At 32.6% G+C, this 19,507-nt stretch overlaps 3 protein-coding genes across 4 annotated transcripts in view; 2 read left to right on the forward strand and 1 right to left on the reverse strand.

Moving 5' to 3' along the window:
* The window catches only part of LOC125840269 (uncharacterized protein At2g23090-like), a 376,400-nt gene that overhangs the window by 51,570 nt on the left and 305,323 nt on the right, over positions 1–19,507 (reverse strand). The gene's annotated exons all lie outside the window — the stretch shown is intronic.
* Positions 2,560–4,977, forward strand: LOC125840259 (probable esterase KAI2). Its single transcript, XM_049519234.1, has 2 exons — positions 2,560–2,975; positions 4,466–4,977. The coding sequence occupies exons 1-2, from the start codon at positions 2,608–2,610 to the stop codon at positions 4,908–4,910; spliced, it is 813 nt and encodes a 270-aa protein (XP_049375191.1). The 5' UTR covers positions 2,560–2,607; the 3' UTR covers positions 4,911–4,977.
* Positions 9,631–15,703, forward strand: LOC125840231 (uncharacterized). 2 transcript variants are annotated; one of them, XM_049519204.1, is made up of 11 exons: positions 9,631–9,708; positions 11,033–11,099; positions 11,475–11,728; positions 12,036–12,346; positions 12,465–12,619; positions 12,711–13,376; positions 13,850–14,290; positions 14,489–14,683; positions 14,859–14,915; positions 15,402–15,464; positions 15,550–15,703. In XM_049519204.1, the coding sequence occupies exons 1-11, from the start codon at positions 9,677–9,679 to the stop codon at positions 15,631–15,633; spliced, it is 2,325 nt and encodes a 774-aa protein (XP_049375161.1). In that variant the 5' UTR covers positions 9,631–9,676; the 3' UTR covers positions 15,634–15,703. The 2 variants fall into 2 exon arrangements, with proteins under 2 accessions (XP_049375161.1, XP_049375162.1); XM_049519205.1 differs by having other exon boundaries at positions 9,677–9,708; positions 12,465–12,601.

The raw sequence follows: 19,507 nt of genomic DNA on the forward strand, positions 1-19,507 counted from the left end.
ACCCTTAATTAAAAGATTTATAGTCATACAAATGATCAAAAAATATTTTAGACCACAATTTTTTTAAAAAAAATTTCTTAAACTTGATATCAAGTTAAATACTCTAATATCACATGAATTAAATTAAGACAAAAATTATAATTCGCTCAATTAACTTAAATTTTAACTAATTTATTTAATAGCTCGATCTATTTTAACTCACATAGTTCAACTCATTTAAAAAATAGGCTAATAAATAACTCAAATGGACCTGAGAAAATTTATTAACATATTCTTGTAATAATTTTTTTTTAAAAATGATGTCCTATTATTTTTTTTTTGTTTATAATTAATATTATAATTTTTTTGTTTATTATTAATATTTTCTATATTTTTTCAACTTATGTATACCTAATACACTAATTATATTAAAATATATTTAACTAATACATAAAAATCTATGATATTAAAATATATTTAACTAATACATAAAAATCTATGATATTAATAATACAAACGATTTAATGCATGCACTGAATTGATGAAAGACACAATTGCCCCTCCACATCCTTACCATATTTGTGGAGATATACTTGTAAGCAAATATTTTTTTTTATAGAAATTATGTAATGCATGTCATCTTTAATATATCAAATCAAATATTATACAAAAAAATAATTTTATCATAGCTAATACAAACATTATTAATACATCATATATAATACTATTCTCATATATCCTATCAAACGGCCTCTTATAAACAACTTAAAACAAACCATAAAAGAAAAAAAAAAAATTTTACACGTTGGATTATAATCTATTTCATAAAACTTATTTCGAGTACTTTATTAACATAATTTATTTTAATTAGCATAATTTTTATATAACCCGTCTATTTAACACTCCTACTAAACCATAGAATTATAAGAAAGGCGTCAAATGCTGAAAATCTTATCAGGAAGAAGAGATAACACTCCAAAATATGCGGTTGTGGTCATCACACATCCCTCCTCTCTTTCTTTGGACAGAGACCACAAACTACAAAAAAAAAATAAAAAAATCCAAGATACAAATCTACAATATAATCACGTTAGGAGCGCTATCTCCGAATAGGTTCTGCAATATGCGATTTGAATTTAATTAGAGCTCCAATATAAACTTCAGATACCCGAATGGGAAGCCAAAAAGAAAATATTCAGAATTTTTTCCATTATGAATCAATAACATTAAAATACAAGATAACAGGAGGTAGATAAGAGAGATTATTTTGCTTCAATTAATTTGATATATGAATAAACTGATTTAACTTTCTATTTATAGAAAAAAAATTTATTGTACGACTTTTCAAGAAAGTATTATTAAGACTTTACACAGAATTTGACTATACTATTTTCAAATTGTTTGCTTAATTGCATCTTCAAAAGTTATTACAAGCATTCTCAAAAAGCTATCATAATTTTTTTCCAAAAAGACATCTAAATAACCTACTTGCAAGTTGTTTAAATGAACTATTCTTGCTTTAGCTATTCGCAAGTTATTTTCTTTATTACAAACTTCATATAAATATATTTAAATAAATAAACACTCACAATACAAATATATTTACAAAACACATAAATAAATTTATATTTCACATAAAAATATATATTAAGTGCATTTTAACCTCATCAAATAAAGCTGCATCCACCTTTGCATTTCAAGCTTACTGCATATATATTATTACTATAAAATGTCTTTTTTTTTCCCCTTACTTAGTATCTGATACTTACCTCTTAACTTGATTAAATTTGAATTGTATGATAAAGTAAATCCTTTTCTAACAAAGGCAACGCCTTATTTTTGAACTTTAATATTTTTTACTAAGCATAATACATATATTTTTGAAATTCTGAATACATAATTTTGTATTTATTAAAACTTCCATAAATTATTCCATTAGGAATCAATAACATTAAAATACAAGGCAACAAGAGATAGATAAGAGATACTGTTTTTCTTCGATTAATTTGATGTATGAATAAACTGATTTAACTTTCTATTTATAGAAAAAAAATAAATTATTGCAAGACTTTTCAAGAAAGTCTTATTAAGACTTTACACAGAATTTAACTATACCATTTTCAAATTGTTTGCTTAATTGCATCTTAAAAAGTTGTTATATATAGAAGCCTTGTCAAAAAGCTATCATAATTTATTTATTTTTCAAAAAGATATCTCAATAACTACTTGCAAGTTGTTTAAATGAACTAGCTACTTGTAAGTTATTTTCTTTATTACAAACTAATTCAAGATACAAATATATTTACAACACATAAATAAATTTATATCACATATAAAATATTAAGTGCATTTTACCCTCATCAAATAAAATTGCATACACCTTTGCATATCAAGCTTTCTGCATATATATTATTATACTATAAAATGTCTTTTTTTCCCCTTATTTAGGATCTGATACTGACATTAAAACTTGACTAATAAAGTAAATCCTTTTCTAAGCCGTATCAAGGGAAATTAAGCTTTAAATAGTCCGCACCACGGCCACGTTATCCCATTTAATTCCCACCAACAGAAGTACCCAAAAACCACAAACCGACTCCCACCCAATCAAATCCTCTGAGAATTAAAATGGGGATAGTTGAAGAAGCACACAACGTGAAGATTTTAGGTTCTGGTGAGCAGACAGTAGTGTTAGCACATGGATTCGGGACTGACCAGTCGGTGTGGAAGCATCTGGTGCCACATTTGGTTGACGAGTATAGAGTTGTTTTGTTTGATAATATGGGAGCTGGAACAACTAATCCAGATTACTTTGACTTCGACCGCTACTCAACGTTAGAAGGATATGCTTATGATGTGATTGCGATATTAGAGGAATTTCAAATACGCAGTTGCATTTTTGTCGGCCACTCTGTTTCTGCTATGATTGGTGCTATTGCTTCCATTGCTCGTCCTGATCTTTTCACTAAAATTGTCACTGTATCTGCCTCTCCAAGGTACAATTTTTACTCTTCTCTCTGTTTCAATTTATGTGATTTTTTTAGATTTAAATTGTATAAATTTTGATCTGTGTTTTAAAACATGACAATGAGAGAGATTCTACTTTATATTTTAATTTTAGTTTTGGTTTTAAACTATTGAGTTCATCTAATGTAATTTCAAAGATTAATTAAATTAACTTTTGAGAAACAAAATGGAGTATCTCATAAATTTTGATGAAGGGGAGTACAATTTGCTGCTAATTTACTTCTACTGTTCTGTTTATTTCCTTCCCTTCTGAGTGTAAAACCCTGCTATTTTTCGTGATTAAATAAGTGATTAATATTAGGAAGGATACATAATTAACTCATACTAGAAATAGAGAAAATTACAGTCTGTATCTTTGGATTATCAAGTTTACAAAATATCTATTCAATGTAATATAGACTAGTAATCCCCGTTTCAAAAAAAATGATCTAGTTTGACTTGAAATGAAGTTTAAGAAAAGAAAAAAGACTTTTTAATCTTATGTCAAATGTACCAAAATGTCATTTAATCTAGCGGTCTTAAACATGTCACGTGGAAAGTTAAAATTAAAGTGTTGCCAAAAAAAGAAAGGAATCATTCTTTTTAAAACAGACTAAAAAGGAAACTGAGTCATTCTTTTTTAAACAAAGAGTATATAATTTTTTTAATACATATACTACACATACATAATTGATTGTATATGTGGTATACTTTTATCATAATTGATAAACTAGATATTCGAATGGTGGATGTTATCCCAAATAGATATCATGTATTTATTGATTTTATATCATTACCCAGGGTGAATGATATATATATATTTTTTTTTTAACTATTCCATTGATAACCTAAAGAGGGGTCATCATGTCTTGTCTTACTTACTAAAAAAGAAAGGGAAGGGCTAAAAAGCCATGTAAGTTTTACATGAAAAGTCCTTTATTTTTTTTTCCAGAAATAAAGAAGAAACAAAAAGGAGGACCAAAAATGGAAAGATTATGATTGCAATTCTACTTAATTTGAATCAAGTTTTCAATCACCACCTCTTATATACTCCTTTTATCTTTTTCCTTTTAATTATTTACAGGCCTACCTCACCTAATAAAACAGTTTTTGGGGAAATGTTCTGTAGCAGTGCCTACATCTGCAATTTTGTTTTCCCATTGCCTTGTTTTGTTGTTGCAATTATTTTTGGTCCAATTTTGTATTTGTTTAAGTGGTTATTAGGTAGGGGAACTGTCAAAAACTCGATTCGAACCACCAAAAGTTACGATGAAGTGGTAAAAGTCTCGGAGTGAAGTATGAAGCATTTTAATTTCCTCCAAAATTCTTGTAAGCTTAGATGTGCATGTGGCGACATACTAATTTTTATGATTTTCGTTTACACAGTTGCGTAACTGCATACATGGTCAATTGAACATGTATATATAAAGTACATAGGTCACAAATTATTTTTAATTCCTGGTTTCGTCACTGCTTTTAGGTATTTGAACGACTCGGAGTACTACGGAGGATTTGAACGAGAAGAGCTTGATCAATTATTTGAAGCAGTAAAAACAAATTACAAATCATGGTGTTCAGGATTTGCACCGTTAGTTGTTGGAGGGGACATGGATTCTGTAGCAATCCAGGAATTCAGCAGGACACTTTTCAACATGAGACCAGACATTGCCCTAAGCGTAATACAAATCATATTCCTAAGTGATTTAAGGCATTTGTTGCCTCATGTGTCTGTTCCATTTCACATAATTCAGAGCATGAAGGACTTGGCCGTACCCGTGGTGGTGTCCGAATATCTCAGCCAGAATCTCGGGTCTGAATCTATCGTTGAGGTTATGTCAACGGAAGGACATCTTCCGCAGCTCAGCTCACCGGATGTTGTGATTCCGGTGCTGCTTCGCCATATTCGTCATGATATTGCTGTTTGATTATTAGTACTAGAGTACGTACCAGCAAGTTAAGTACTTCACTTTGTTGGAGTAATAATTATAATAAGGGGTGTTGTTGTTTTGTTATGTAATTGTACAAAATTGACTATATATCTTATCAAGCTAGTTGTAATCTAGCTCTATGTGTGCTAAGTTTAAACTAATATGCTTAGATGTATAAGCTGAAGGAATCATAAAGGAAAAGGTCAAATATATTGAGGCAAAATGTAGGTTCATGGGCTAGCATTTCTCCTGTTTTACGAATCCTCGATTGTTGTTCTCCTATTTGAGCTATTATATTACTAAGGTACTAATTAATAAATATTGATCTCCAATTTTAATTTGTTTATTTTACTTTTCTTTTAAAAAAAATATTTTTATCTTAATTTGTCAACTCTTTAATTCTAATATCCTAAATAACATGTTTAATATCATAATATTAAATGAAATTTTGATATGTTATACATATTTTCAGTTTAAGATTACAACATTTAAAAGTATTTCTTTTCGAGTTTTTAAACTGCAATCAAAAAAGAAGAAAGGGGTCATTGACATGTATATATCGATCACTCTTAATAACTATTGATAAGATTTAAATCAAAGATGAAATTTAGTACCCTAACTTCCTCTGTCTATCTACCTCGACAAGTGAAGGATTTCTTCAACATGGATAAGTGGAATTATCCATTTTTCCGGAACAAAAAGAGAAAACATTTCTATGTAAAGCTAAGTTTATTTTTTATAGGACTTCAATGATTATGTATAAAGTTTGGAATGCCAAACTCCATTTATAACTTTTGCGCATTAATACTCAATAAAGTTAATGTTAATTTTTCTTAAAGATCAATAGTTAAATTTAGCAGTTAAAATTTGAAAGTATTAGCATGATTAAATACATCTCTTCAATTCTTTTAACCCTCTCTCAGGCTCTTACCTTTTTGCTTTTTTGGTGATTCGAAATCACAACCTTATGATTGAAAGTGAAGGGCCTATTGTCTCTAATAGATAGATGAGTAGGGATGGCAATGGGACGGGAGGCGCGGGTGCGGGACAAGTCCGCTTAAACCCACTAAGATCCCAATCCGCCCTGCTCCACCCCACATAACATATTTTGTTGTTTTCAACCCGCCCGCCCCGCAAAAACCCTCCCCACCCTGCCCCATCCACATAATTTGTAAAAAACATTTCAAATAATAGGCTCAGTAAATTTTGAACTTAAAATTTTGTTAGCTGTTAACTTGCTTAAAGTAATATGTTACAACATTATTCTAACATTACAATGCAATTTAATAACTCTTTTAGATATGTCAGCAACATTTTTTTTGGTAATTTTGAATTGGTTACATTTAATGTAATAACAAAAAATTAAATGCAAGCAGTGAGATCATGTTTTCTTCTTTCTAGTTTCTTAGCCATTCAAATTTAAATGCAAGCAGTGAGATTTCGTTTGTGTGAATTACGAATTTAAAAGATTTTCTATTCCAACCCGCAACCAGCCCCGCATAAATTTTGAAAAGATATATTCAAATCCGCCCCACCCCACACCCGCAAAGGCTCTAACCCGCCCCACCTCACTCCCGCCCCACCCCATTTTCATCCCTATAGATGAGGGTGAATCAACAACGAATTGATAGAATTACTCTCACATTTGAATTAGAAAAAGAAATAAAAAAATTGTAGAAGCTTAGTCCAAAAATACCACCAAACATTTTATCTCATGAATCATGAGTTCAATATATATATATATATACAATTTATATCCCGTATGTCATTGTTATACTTGTTAAAAAAATAAACCTATTTATCCATGTATATCCTCGTGTATAATAGTGTATATCCATGTATCTCACTACACTAATAATAGACAACACCTGTGTAATCATGCATATCTCCATATATAGTAGTGTATATTCATGTATGTCACTGTTACATTTCCTCACCTTTTATCCATTATCATGGTAAATCTACTCATACCTTTTCCCCAATATAAATTAACTAGGCTAGACAAACCATTTTCATAATTTTAAGACAAGTGAAAATCAACGGAAAAGTCAACCACCAGTCAAACTCCAAACTCCTTAATAGAGTTTTATTAGTGGCCACGAATTAAAATTGATAATTAATCATATTTCAATTTTGAGTTATATTACTAGGTCCAATCTGTAGTTTCCAATTTAAAAAGGCTAGATATGAAATTTTCAATTTAGGCATTTGAATAGTGAAATTGCACCTTATTCGAATACAATTATTAAGATTTTCGAGGTTAGTCTCTTAATCGTATGCTTTTTTATTTTTATAGTTTGAAAAAACTTGTAGGCTTAGGTTAAATTAGATACGTAATATACAAATATCGTGTTAAGGTAAAGATAGCATGAATTGATCACTTTTTGGTTGGAGGAGTGAGTTAGCTTAGCATAAAATTTGGAATATGTATGGTTGAGGATATTAATTAAAATTGAGATAAATTTTCATATCATAATTATGAAATTCTTAATTCCATAAAATGTGGGATAGATGATATATCTTGATAATAGTCTCAAGATTGTAATCTTAGTTAATTATTATCTGACTATAACTTAATTTTGAACCCAATAGAAAAAACAATTCGATGCATAAATCCTTATAATAATTTTGATACTTTCTCTTTTTTTCAATGTATTTGTCTCACTTTTTTTAGTTTTAAAAAATGCATGTTTTCTTTTTATCAACTCCTTAATTCTAACTTTTAACATGATACGTTTAAAATTACGAGGTTGAGGAGTTTTCTCCTGATCACTGGGTCAAAGGTTCAAGACTGATAAGCCGAATACATCATTGGTTAATATAGGTATTCTAAAATACCTTTTTTTAAAATTATATATATATATATATATATACACACACGTAGGTCTGTGTAGTTCGGAAATATCCTTTCCTTTCGTTATTGTCCGCACGCAATTACCAAACTAACTTCACAGAGTTTCCTTCTAATCTTTCTAGTTTCTAGAAGAAAAGAATGGTGAATTTAGATTATAGATAAAATCACATACTTTAATTTGATATAACATTAAATTGTCATACTTTAACAGAGGTCCTAGGTTCTGTTGGAGTGGATAAAAGTCTCACATTAGTTGGAAAATGAACTGGTAGTCTCCTTATATGGACTTCAACAATCCTCCCCCCATAATATAACTTTTGTGATTGAGTTAAACTCAAATGTCATATCTTTACAGGTTCCACTCTAATTTCCACAATTTTTTTTTAAATCTCAATTCTTTAACGCGTGAAAATTAAAGAAGAATCAAACTACATATAAAAGGACAAGAATATAATAATGAAATTAAAAAACATGTACTCTCTTATTGATCAACTAATAAACTTGAATACAAAGAAAAATTTAACTTCTAGCATACATCAGGAATGAAAAACTCCTTAGTATTGAATGCTTTATAAGTATACACTAATTTTCAAATACATTAACAAAAATAAATAAATAATTATTTTTTTTATGTACAAACAAATCCTTAATTTGACCATCTCTATTACTATTAGTGTTAACTAATTGTAAGAAATGGAGGTAGGGTGGTACGGAGCTTTCCAAATTCTTATCATCACCACCTACTATAACCCTTTTATTTATTTTCTTCCTAAGTCAAGTTCAGTCTTCTATGAACCACCATCATATTTCACGTGCTTCATAACTTACTGCTTTCTTTTATTTTCTTGAGTGAAGCTTTACATTATTAATCTTACTTGTAGAAATGATATTTTTTTTTCGTTTTTCTTTTATATAAATTTCTTTTATTTTCTTGAGTGAAGCTTTACAGTATTAATATTTAATCTTACTTGTAGAAATGGTATTTTTTTTTTTCGTTTTTCATTTATATAAATCTATTTTTATATATGTTTATGTTTTATTTGAATTTCTCAAGATTTTGGATAAGTCATATGCGTTACATTGTGTGCTACTACAAGATAATGATCTTTAACTTTGACAATGATAGGTGGACCTTATGTTCAACTTTGATTAGTAATTGTATTATTTGAAGCTTTACAGTATTAATATTTAATCTTACTTGTAGAAATGGTATTTTTTTTTCGTTTTTCATTTATATAAATCTATTTGACAATGATAGGTGGACCTTATGTTCAACTTTGATTAGTAATTATATTATGATAAGCTTTGATGTATATATTGTCATAATTTAAACTTGACACAACTTATTAGTTCGACTCCAAACTATTGATAGTCTTAAAAACACTATCATTTGACTAACTAAATTTAAATACACCATTGGTCTGCCGCATGACATAACAAAGAGGTCGCAAACTCTTGTAGAAGCATAAACTCTTAATAAAAAGTTGAGAGAAGTGTTAAAAATACCCTTAAATTTGGCAAAAATTTAGGAGTGTATTTCTCTCATGTTACAAGATCGGAGTTATATTTAAGTTCAATTAATCAAGTAAAAAAATATTTTTAAGTCTATCAATAATTCCAAGGTAAAACTACTAATTCATACCGAATTTTGGATACTTTCTCTCTAGAATATAAGAAGTAAGAGCCAATATGATAATGATACGAGCTGGCAGTGCCTATCCTTTTGGTATGTTGTCTCTCTGATTTAATAAAGGGGTGAATAGTTGCTCTGCTTATATCCACCCCACCCCACCCCACCCCACCTTTCAGCTCTCCAATAATGTCACTCACCAAACAACCCATTTATGTAAATTCTTGAGCATCAATTTCAACATTTTTTTACAGCTCAGAGTTTAATTTTGCACTGACCATGTCTCTTGACATCTCCTCCATTGTATCCAGGTATATTTTGGTCCAAGATTCTTCTTTTCTTGTTCAGCACTTGAGGAATGTTTAGAAATTGACTCAAACAGAGTGAGGGATGATTCATATTCTGTTTTTCCCCTTTCTTATTTGTCTCTCTTTACTCTACTTAGTATAAAAGAAATGGAACCAAAATTATTCAAATTAATAGTTCCTCCAACTCCTGTTTTACATCTTAGTGGCAGAAAGTTTTCACTTTGCAATCTTGCTTGCTCATTTGCACAATTTTCTTCAACTAGAAACATGGGTTTACTTGTTATGAGGGGAATAAGGTTATGATTCATACATGGAGTGTAATTGAGACCAGAGTAAAGTTTCGCCCTCCGTTTCATTTGTTTGTCTAGTTTTGACTTGACACAAGGTTTTAAAATTAGAGATATTGGAATGTATCAAAATGTTCTTTAATCTTGTGATCAAATTTGTTATGTTGAAAGTTGGGGTTGAACGTGGGGTTGTTCTTATTTTAACGGAGGGGTTTGAATTAGCTCCTTTGATGGTATTCTGAAATCTGAATTCTTTAATTAAAAATAAAGGGGATCGCTTTACCCGTTAAGAGTAGGTACCTGTTCCCTGTCTTTGTTTCTATTTCATTCTATCTCATTGTATCACATTCTGTTCTGCGAGATTAGAAAATCACCATCAATACCTCGGTCTAAGTCTGAGATGATCCTTTGTTCCAGCCAATTAAGAAGTCTCAGGTGTACTAGCTCTGCATCTTTGATGAATCATCGATTCTCCCGAGAGGTCAGAATCTGTGAGCGAAGATATTAGTGACAAAGAATTAAAGAGTTGCCAAAAAAAGTAAAGAGAGACTTTTTGAAACGGACTAAAAAGGAAAGTAAGACGAACTAATTGAAATGGAGGGAATAGATACAAACTTGAAGTTATAGTTCTTTTGTTGACTAAGTTCAATTTAATTGTATTGAGTGAAAAAAGATGCTACTCCTTCCGTCCCAATTTATTTATGTGGCAAACTTCCTTTTTAAGTATGTCTCAAAAAGAATGTTAGGACTTCCTTTTCTACAAATAATTTAACTTTAAACTTCTTATTTCACCCTTAATAAAATAGTTACAGAAATGATTGGTCAAACCGCCACATAAATTGGAACGGAGGGGAGTTCTCTAGTCGTAAAGAAAAGATGTTTGTGGTTTTATCTCCTTTAGCGTTCTCCAGATCCTAGCGGAAAATGTATACTCTTGTGGGTTTCTTTCCTCCTGTCTGATATGGAAAAGAAAATAAGGAACAATGCTACTTGAAACCTGTTACTTTACTGATCAAGTCCCTCTTCATTTTTGTTACTAGGTACCTGAATTCTTGCAAGCTATATGAGGTCCTGCCCAATACTGCTGTGCTATCTCAGCTTTATAAGGTGGTCATCTTTTTTAATTTCTAGTTACTCTCCTCTAATATATGAAAATGAAATACTGTATCTTAATCGAGCTATTTTCATTATTCCATCTCTTTTTCTCTGAATCTGTTGTTAAGTTCTTTCTGGTTGATGTAAGATCTAGATAATAAGAGGGTTCATTTTTCTGTTCATGACAGGTGTTAGTGAACTGATGGTTTGCAATATAATGCTACACTTACATCTAATGATAAATTTACTGCAATCTTGCAACATTCGATAATCTCTATTTTGTATTATTGTGAACAGATTCTCTTGTTCTGTAAATAGTGTAGAAAGATTTTTCTTTGATGAATCAAATTTGATCACGATCATTAAGAGTTTAGTTGCCTTTTTCAGGCCAGTATGCAGGAGAAAGTTCAAAAGAGGAGCACTCTAGTAGTTCCACTTGATGAGCTTGAAGATGATGACATGTTGCCTCTTGTCGATATATTGCTTAATGTCCACCTTTTCACTGTTGATGCAGTAGACATACTTTCCACATCAAAAGCGGTTGTGAATCAAGAATCTATTGTGTCTTTAATGCGTGCAGTCAATTCAACACTCCGAATTGTTGATCTTCAGGATACACTATTTAGAAAGGATATCTTGTGGTATGCCTGAATACTATTGTTTAATAGTGAAGTTTGGATATCATCTTGCCTTTCTCATTTATCCTTCTCCAGCAACTGAAACCAGGAAAAGACTTAGAAAAAGAAACTATTTTTCTCCTAAATATATGACAATTAGAAAGAGGTGATATACAAGTTTGCTCTCATATTTTCCTAGTTGTGACTTTAATGTGCATAAGATGATAGATTGTATCCGCTGTTTGACAATATCAAGAAATGACGAATTGTGGAAAAGAGAGATCTGTAAGTTCACAATGCTAACTTCTTTTTTGAATTCTGGCCTCTGCAGGGATCTTTTTCAAGGTGGTTTGAATTGCCAATTGCTAAAGCTGAGGTCCACTGAGATTCAAAAGTTGAATATGATTGGAAGCTTCATGCAGTTACACACCCTTAATCTGGACTTTTGTTCTTCTCTCACTGGCTTAGAGAAGGATTGCTTTACTTGCATGCCAAAATTGATGCGCCTTTCCATGTGTGGAACTAGAATAGCTGATCTGTGGACAACCCGTGAGGCTTTGTCTCGGCTTCATTCTTTGACAGAACTAAGGTTTCAAAATTGCATATGTTGCAAAGATACTGGGCCATGTCTTGCATCATCCAGTAAGATGACAAATCTTCCTGTTTCTGAAATAACTTAAATCAGGTTATTCACGCAAGGACTTTGACAGCAACCATAAAGTATTTTAATCAGAAATGTGACAATAAATTTTGTATGCAGATGGTGCAGACAGTCCAGCTTCTGTTGGAAAATTATTTATAAACCAGGACTCACTTAATGATTCAGCGGATAGAGTATCAAATCATTTTGGAGGAATTCTTTCATCAGATCCCTCTTTTGTTGCCATAAGCGGAAGGGTGGATTTTCAACTTGAGGTCTATAACTTTGCTTTACGCTTGCAGTGGTTGACTGAAGTTCTTGTTTTTTTATAGCTCAAACATCTGTATTCTTCAATGTATGTATCAGGTTTCTTTTGGTGATTTGCATGTTGAAGGGAGAGATGATTGTCCCGAGTATATAAACTTGAAACTGAGAGATACTTCAGTTGTTTCCAAAATGTATCTTACTTGTCATCCTTCACCAATCTGCTATGAGAAGCACTACAGGGAATACCTGATTGCATCATTGCCTCATCTACGGGTTCTAGATAACTTTCCTGTAAAAAAACTAGACAGAGAAATGGCAAATACTGTTTTCTCACAGTACTATGAGTATCTTCCATACAAACGCCGGCAGAAAGAAAATGTTGCAAGTGTTTTGCATATGCGTGAAACAGGTAGAGGTAATGCGTACCACAATAAATCCTCTCGGATAAAGGAGGCAGTTTCTTGTAGGAAAAGTCCACATTTCTATTCAAGGTCCCTCTGTGCAGCCAAACTTGGTTCATCTGCTTCTCCTTCCCTACACACAATGTCTAATATCAGCAATAATATCAAAGAAGGAAGCGAGAGCCTTCGACCAAGACAGTTTGAGTATCACCCCACTAATCCTAGTCTAATGGCTTTTGGAACTTTGGATGGGGAGGTTGTTGTTGTTAACCATGATGCTGGAAATATTTTCAGTTATATTCCACTCTTTGGAGTGACTAATAGCATTTTGGGCCTCTGTTGGCTTAACAAGAATCCATCTAAGGTATGTTATTTTCTTAACTACTGTGACTAACTTATAGTTGCTTCATAGATCATATTAAGATGTACTCTTGAGGTCTTGCTCCTAGTTTTATGAAGACAATTTCAGATGGCAGATAAGGCTCGGATTGTTGAATTACATGCTATAAATTTGAAGGTTATCTGTCTGTGTTTTGAATTTGATGCGTTCTAAGGTACTTAGTTTTGGTTATTTTCCATCCTAAAAGTAGGATGATATTCATATTTTAGATAGTATGTGCTACAGATCGTAAGTTCTTCAAAAGATCATTTTACTGAGTTGTAGTGTGCATTCCCACTATGAGACATGTCCCAACTCATATTAGATTCTCCCTGAAATTTTCTCGGGGAGTAAAGTGCTACAGATCATTTTCTTTGGACAGTATAGTGCTACAGATTATTTCATCACTCTTTTTCGTGGAAACTGCTGATGAATTATTCTCTGTCTTCATAAATCAGCTCCTTGCTGGTTCTGACAGTGGCTCTTTGAGATTGTATGACATCAATGACACATTGCAAAAGGCAAAGGGGAGCTGCAGCAGTTCCAGCCCTGTTGTTTTTGATAAATTTGAACATTTGACTTCACTTCATGTTAATTCAACGGATGATCAGTTTCTTACTAGTGGTTATTCAAAGAAAGTTGCTATATACGATATTTGTAGTGGCAAGCGCTTGCATTTGTTCAGTGATATGCATCAAGAACCCATTAATGTGGCAAAATTTGCACACCATTCTCCAAACCTGCTAGTCACTTCATCTTTTGATCGTGACGTCAAATTGTGGGATTTAAGGCAGACACCAAATCAACCCTGTTATACAACCTCGAGCTCAAGGGGAAATGTGATGGTTTGCTTCTCCCCAGACGACCTGTATCTGCTGGTATCGGCTGTAGACAACGAGGTACCTTGATCAATACAACATATTAAGCATCTCATTTGATCATACAAAATTTGCTTTCTATTGTCTTAACAAGTTAGGTTAAAGGTCTGATTTGTGGCCTCTGATTAGTTTAGACATATTTGAAGCTAGAATTTCGGTACAAATTTCTAACTTGCAGATGGATTCATGATTGAGGTTTCTTCTGTCTTTATGGTACAGGTGAAACAACTTTTGTCTGTAGATGGTAGGCTGCAGACAGATTTCGGTATAGCTTCGACTGGGAGCGCTCATAATTATACACGATCATATTACATGAATGGAAGGGACTACGTCATTAGTGGAAGTAGTGATGAATCAATTGTTCGTATTTGTTGTGCTCAAACTGGGAGGCGATTGAGGGACTATTATTTGGAGGTAAAAGCCCAAGAACAATATTTTGCAGTTTCTTCTGTTCCCTTTTTCAAATATTTAATTGTATTTCTTGTCTCTGTTCCTTCATATATTCTGAAGTGAATAGTGTTGAAATACATGTGGTAAACTAGTTATTTGCTGCAGTATCAAGGCTTTTGCTTCGATTCTATTTTTCCAGGACCGCACATGGGAGAGTCCGATATTGGTGCAGTCATTGAGAAGTGATCCTTTCAGAGTAAGCTCCTTGATGACAGTAAATTTGGCAAACCTTCATCTGCTGCCTTAGCCTTGATTTACTCCATTTAATTGTCTATGCGTTGAACCGCTAAACTTTGTCCCTGTTTAATGCATTTACTCCGAGGAACCCTGGAATTTTTTAAGCATACAAGTATTTTTATTGGAATGTTGATATACAACTAATGGAATGCTTAGAATATATCTCCATGACCTGCTAAAAGAATCTTGTTAGTATTGGCAGGCATAAACGATCCTTCCCTCACGTTACTAGAAATTCGTAATGCAAATTCCAAGTACTGCTCCTTTCATTTGTATGAAAAACTGCATCATAGATGCATTACTTATAAAACATAAGGACATCCAAGCCCCAACAAAGAAAAGAAAAAGAGAAAACATATGAAAAATTGATGATTATATATGCATTCTTTGTTTAAGAAATGTCTCTTAATTTTGTTTTCTTACTCTTTATTTTGTGTAAAACCAGCATTTTCACATGGCTGTCCTAGCATCCTATGTTCGCCCCAGTTCAAAACGAGACATCATAAAGGTAAAGTTTTATCCACCTCTTTGTTTGGTTCATGTGATCATCATACCTTTTTAGTTTAAAATCGCATACTTGGATGTTTTGCCAGGTCAATTTGCTAGAAACAGGACAATATGGCGATGAAGATTCCAAGAGGGAAGACTTTTCCAGTTCTTATGTTCATGGAGGTTGAATTTTGCATCTTGAAAATTTGTGTGTATATGAGTAAGGAAGGATCCCACATTTTGTGCTTATGAATCTCTGTGCCTATGTTATTTATTGAGAAATGATAGCTAGGTGAAAATTTGTGTATAAAGTTTGTTGTAACTGAATTCAGCTGTCACTAAGTTTGTTAGAAGGTGCACATGGTATATGATGTATGATCGTCCTCTTCCTTCATTGTAAAAACACGCAGAAATAATCTCTCTTCTTCTTACTATACTAATTGCTCTCTCTGCATTTTCTTCCGTGGAAGAATAGCTTCTGTTACACAAGTAAAAAATTGACACTTATTTCTGTAGACACCATGTCAACTTGAAATACCAACTCAGGACTTGTTTTCCCCACAAAAATAGAAGGGGAGAAGTTCTGAAAAATAGCAAAACGTAGCTGGAGGTAGTGGTGCAGGTCAGGTTATTCAGAAAATGTTAGATAATATTATTGCATATAAATCAAAGTTAATAGGTTCTATTGAACTTGTTCCGAGCTACATTTGGCTTACGTTCAGTGGTTTAGGCATATTTAAATTGCATTATTTTTCAAACGTATCAATCTATTTTGTAAATAAGGATTTAATATTTAAAAGGTCACTGAACCATAGGAAATTATCTAATATATCAATAAAATCACTCAATTAAAGGTTTTATCTTCAAAAATCACTCAACTACATTTATCATTGAAATAAATGTAACACTATAACAAAATAAAATATGCCAGCTAATGGTGGATTGAGGTTTGGTATTTATTAACTACAGTTAAATCTATGGCTTTGATTGAACTACAGAATGGGTTATTGAGGTTCTAATTTTACTTGGAAGTTATGGTAGTTTAACTAGAGTTGGGTGATTCAATTAACATTCATACGGCACCAGTTGAAATTTGGCAGAAATTTTCTATCCCAAAAACACAATGGCCTCAAGCAAATCATGAACTGTGTACCTTAAACTATATATAATATAGGAAGCGGCTGGCTGTATTGAGTACTTGTAATATATATAGTCAACATTATAATTATTACTTGTAATATATATAGTCAACATGAGCTCGTACTTTTTCCCACTTCCACATTGGCTAGGTCCACGAGACGGGGTGGTGAGTCCTGAGGGACAAATTCAAAGTAGCACATATTGGGCATTATAGTGTAACAGATTCAAATTAAGTCCAAAGTAACACTCGTTATCGTGTAGGAATCACATCCACAATAAGTAGTATTAGAAATCTGAAGAAATTAATAAGGCTATAACATGCATGTTATCGCATATATAAAGTAATTAAATCTTGCTAAGCGAATTTATTTACATACCTGTGACAATCACATCCAAGTACTTTGTATTTGGCCAAATTCTAGTAATAATCCCTTCCCAATTCTGGTTTTCGCTTCCCTAATTGAAGGGTCAGAAACTCTGCGATTTAATATCCCAAATGCGATATCTTTAGCAAGTTGTTGCCAATTGAGTTGGAGAAAATGAATAGCTCAAAGTAGACCACAGGGCATTTGTGTACATGCTCTGGAAACAGCCTCGTTGGGGCTAGTATACACATTGTAAGGCCTCATCTTGAGGTGGTCCCTTTTGTAGCAAAGACAGTTCTTGCTAATTCTGCTTTTATAAATAGAAAGTAAAATAAAATTCGTATATAATGACAACTCTCGCTAACAAGGTAAATATTGAAAGCATATTTACAATAGTACTTACAGATTCATCACGGGAATGAGAAGGCTGTACAGTAGTTGTTTCCGGTCTAACTCATCTTGAGTTGTGGGCATCAGCTTTCTCTCACCAGCAGATGTCCCCGAGCTACGTACAAAACAATGAAAAGATTAATTTAATTCTGCATGATAATTCATATCACACATCGATAAGCTAATTTGAAAAATTATATACATGATATTTTCTTACAAAGGTAATTATTAAATCAGTGAGGAACTCAAAGATGGAATGAGAAAATTGGAGAACGATCTCCATTAGCAATATGTTGAATATCAGATTGAATTTCCTCATACGTGACAATTGGCATTTTGGACTTGAATGTAACCCGGTCCGTAGCACCACCAAGTTTGACTCTTTGAAACTCAATGTTGGCATTTTGGCTTAGTATTTCAGCAAAAACTTTCTCTTCAAATGATCAACATTTCAGTTCGTGCTTCAATGATAGCCTCGTTAGAATACACATTGAATATTCAAAAGTAGGGCCTCCATGCCCAAGGCTCGAGGCCCCCTGAGGCCACCCCCTCCCCCAGGTAGGTAGGGCTGGACATTCGGAAATTCGGTTCAGTTTATTTGGTTTTCGGTTCTTGTACAACGTGTACCAAACACCGAACCAAAATAATTCAATTCGATTCGGTTTTTATTATTTCGGTTCGGTTTATGTTATTGCGGTTCGTTTTTTTTGTTATGGGTCTGGCTTTTTAAAATTTAAAATTTTGCAATTTTTTTTGATTTTTTTGTTTGAATTTTCGCTGTTGGTCGCCGGTCGGTGCTGTGTGGTCGGCTCTTGCGTGCTGCTGGTCAATGTCAGTCATTGGAGCCCGGAAGTGGAAAGTGTTGCGGCTACTACGTAAAGAAATCAGAAACAAGGAATGAAGGAAAGTGGAAAACCGACGAGTGATGCCTGAAGACTGAAGTGATGGGCTGCGGCTACTGTGTAAAGAAAGTTAGAAAATTTTGAAAAGACAAAAAGTTTGAAAAGACTCGTGTACTTTTTCTTTGACCTAATTTCTTTTATTTTTTAATTATAATATTTATTATTTTTACAAACCGGCCGCGTCTCTAGGGCCCCGTGGAACTAACCGTGGTGCACCCGCCTTGAAACAGCGGGACCCGGTGGGTACAGCTAGTCGGGTTCGCAAAGTGACACCCGGAAACCACGGTTTAAAAAAAATAAAATAAAATAAATAATTAATATAATATATAATATATTTCATGCTCCCAAAATTCTAACTATTTATTCCAATCTACAGAAGCTTGAAATCACAAATCGTTACTTCCTTCTTCAGTTAAGGTAAGAAGTTCTCTAAACCTAATTCATTTATATAAAGAGGTATCGTTGAAAAACTACTTTTTCATATGTTTTTGTTAGATATGAGAAAGAAATTCACACAGAATCAATATTTTTTCTTGAAGATACCCTACTTTTCTTAAAGCTTGAGATTGAAACTTGTTATTTTGTTCATCAGAAAGAAGTTGGAATCATTTTGGGATTTTCTCTGTATGCTGCCAAATCGAAGACAAGCTAGTGAGAGAAAGTCAAAAGTTTGCCAGGTGCACCTCTATTTATGTAATGCAATTTTTTTATTGTGTTTTACATTTCCTTAAAGATCTTTTAGCTTCACAAGTTCCTTTCTTGAACTTTTGCTTCAATTTTGGTGACCGTTTTAGTTTTAGATGTTGTTTCGTTGCAATTGGTGATAGTTTCATGTTCGGCTTTATGTAGTTACTGTCATGTTATAGTTTTTTTTTTCCAAAATCCCTTATGATGTTTAGAGCTTATCATATCTACAAAAAGTATATAGATGCTTGTGAGTTGATGAGTTTAATGTGCCTTAAACTTTTCGATGGAAATATGTTAAGGAAGGAAACAACTACAGGACTCGTCTTATTCAAGAATATATGATAGACACTTTGGCGGATGACTCGGATGACTCTAGTGCCTCCACGAGTGACAATCTGCGATTTGTCCAAGTTGTTTCAGCCCATTGCTTCATTTTTTCACCTTCTGTTTTTCTGTTTTGTTGCACGATAAGTGTCTCTGCATACCCACCTTCTACTTCCAAAGGTGGAGCTTTGAGCACTTCAATTGCTCTTCTATGGAGTCCCTCTTGAATCAAAAGCGATTTTGTGGCTGATTTT

Source organism: Solanum verrucosum, unplaced genomic scaffold, assembly GCF_900185275.1.
Source record: "Solanum verrucosum unplaced genomic scaffold, falcon-dt-bn FXZP01000180.1, whole genome shotgun sequence".
Classification (NCBI taxonomy): domain Eukaryota; kingdom Viridiplantae; phylum Streptophyta; class Magnoliopsida; order Solanales; family Solanaceae; genus Solanum; species Solanum verrucosum.

Bases quoted from the DNA above. Each gene is read 5' to 3' on its own strand.
- LOC125840259 (XM_049519234.1), top strand. From the start codon at position 2,608: ATGGGGATAGTTGAAGAAGCACACAACGTGAAGATTTTAGGTTCTGGT. The intron at 2,976-4,465 runs GTACAATTTTTA...CACTGCTTTTAG, and splicing joins ACTGTATCTGCCTCTCCAAG to GTATTTGAACGACTCGGAGT.
- LOC125840231 (XM_049519204.1), top strand. From the start codon at position 9,677: ATGTCTCTTGACATCTCCTCCATTGTATCCAG. The intron at 12,620-12,710 runs GTCTATAACTTT...TGTATGTATCAG, and splicing joins GGGTGGATTTTCAACTTGAG to GTTTCTTTTGGTGATTTGCA. The intron at 14,291-14,488 runs GTACCTTGATCA...TTTATGGTACAG, and splicing joins TATCGGCTGTAGACAACGAG to GTGAAACAACTTTTGTCTGT.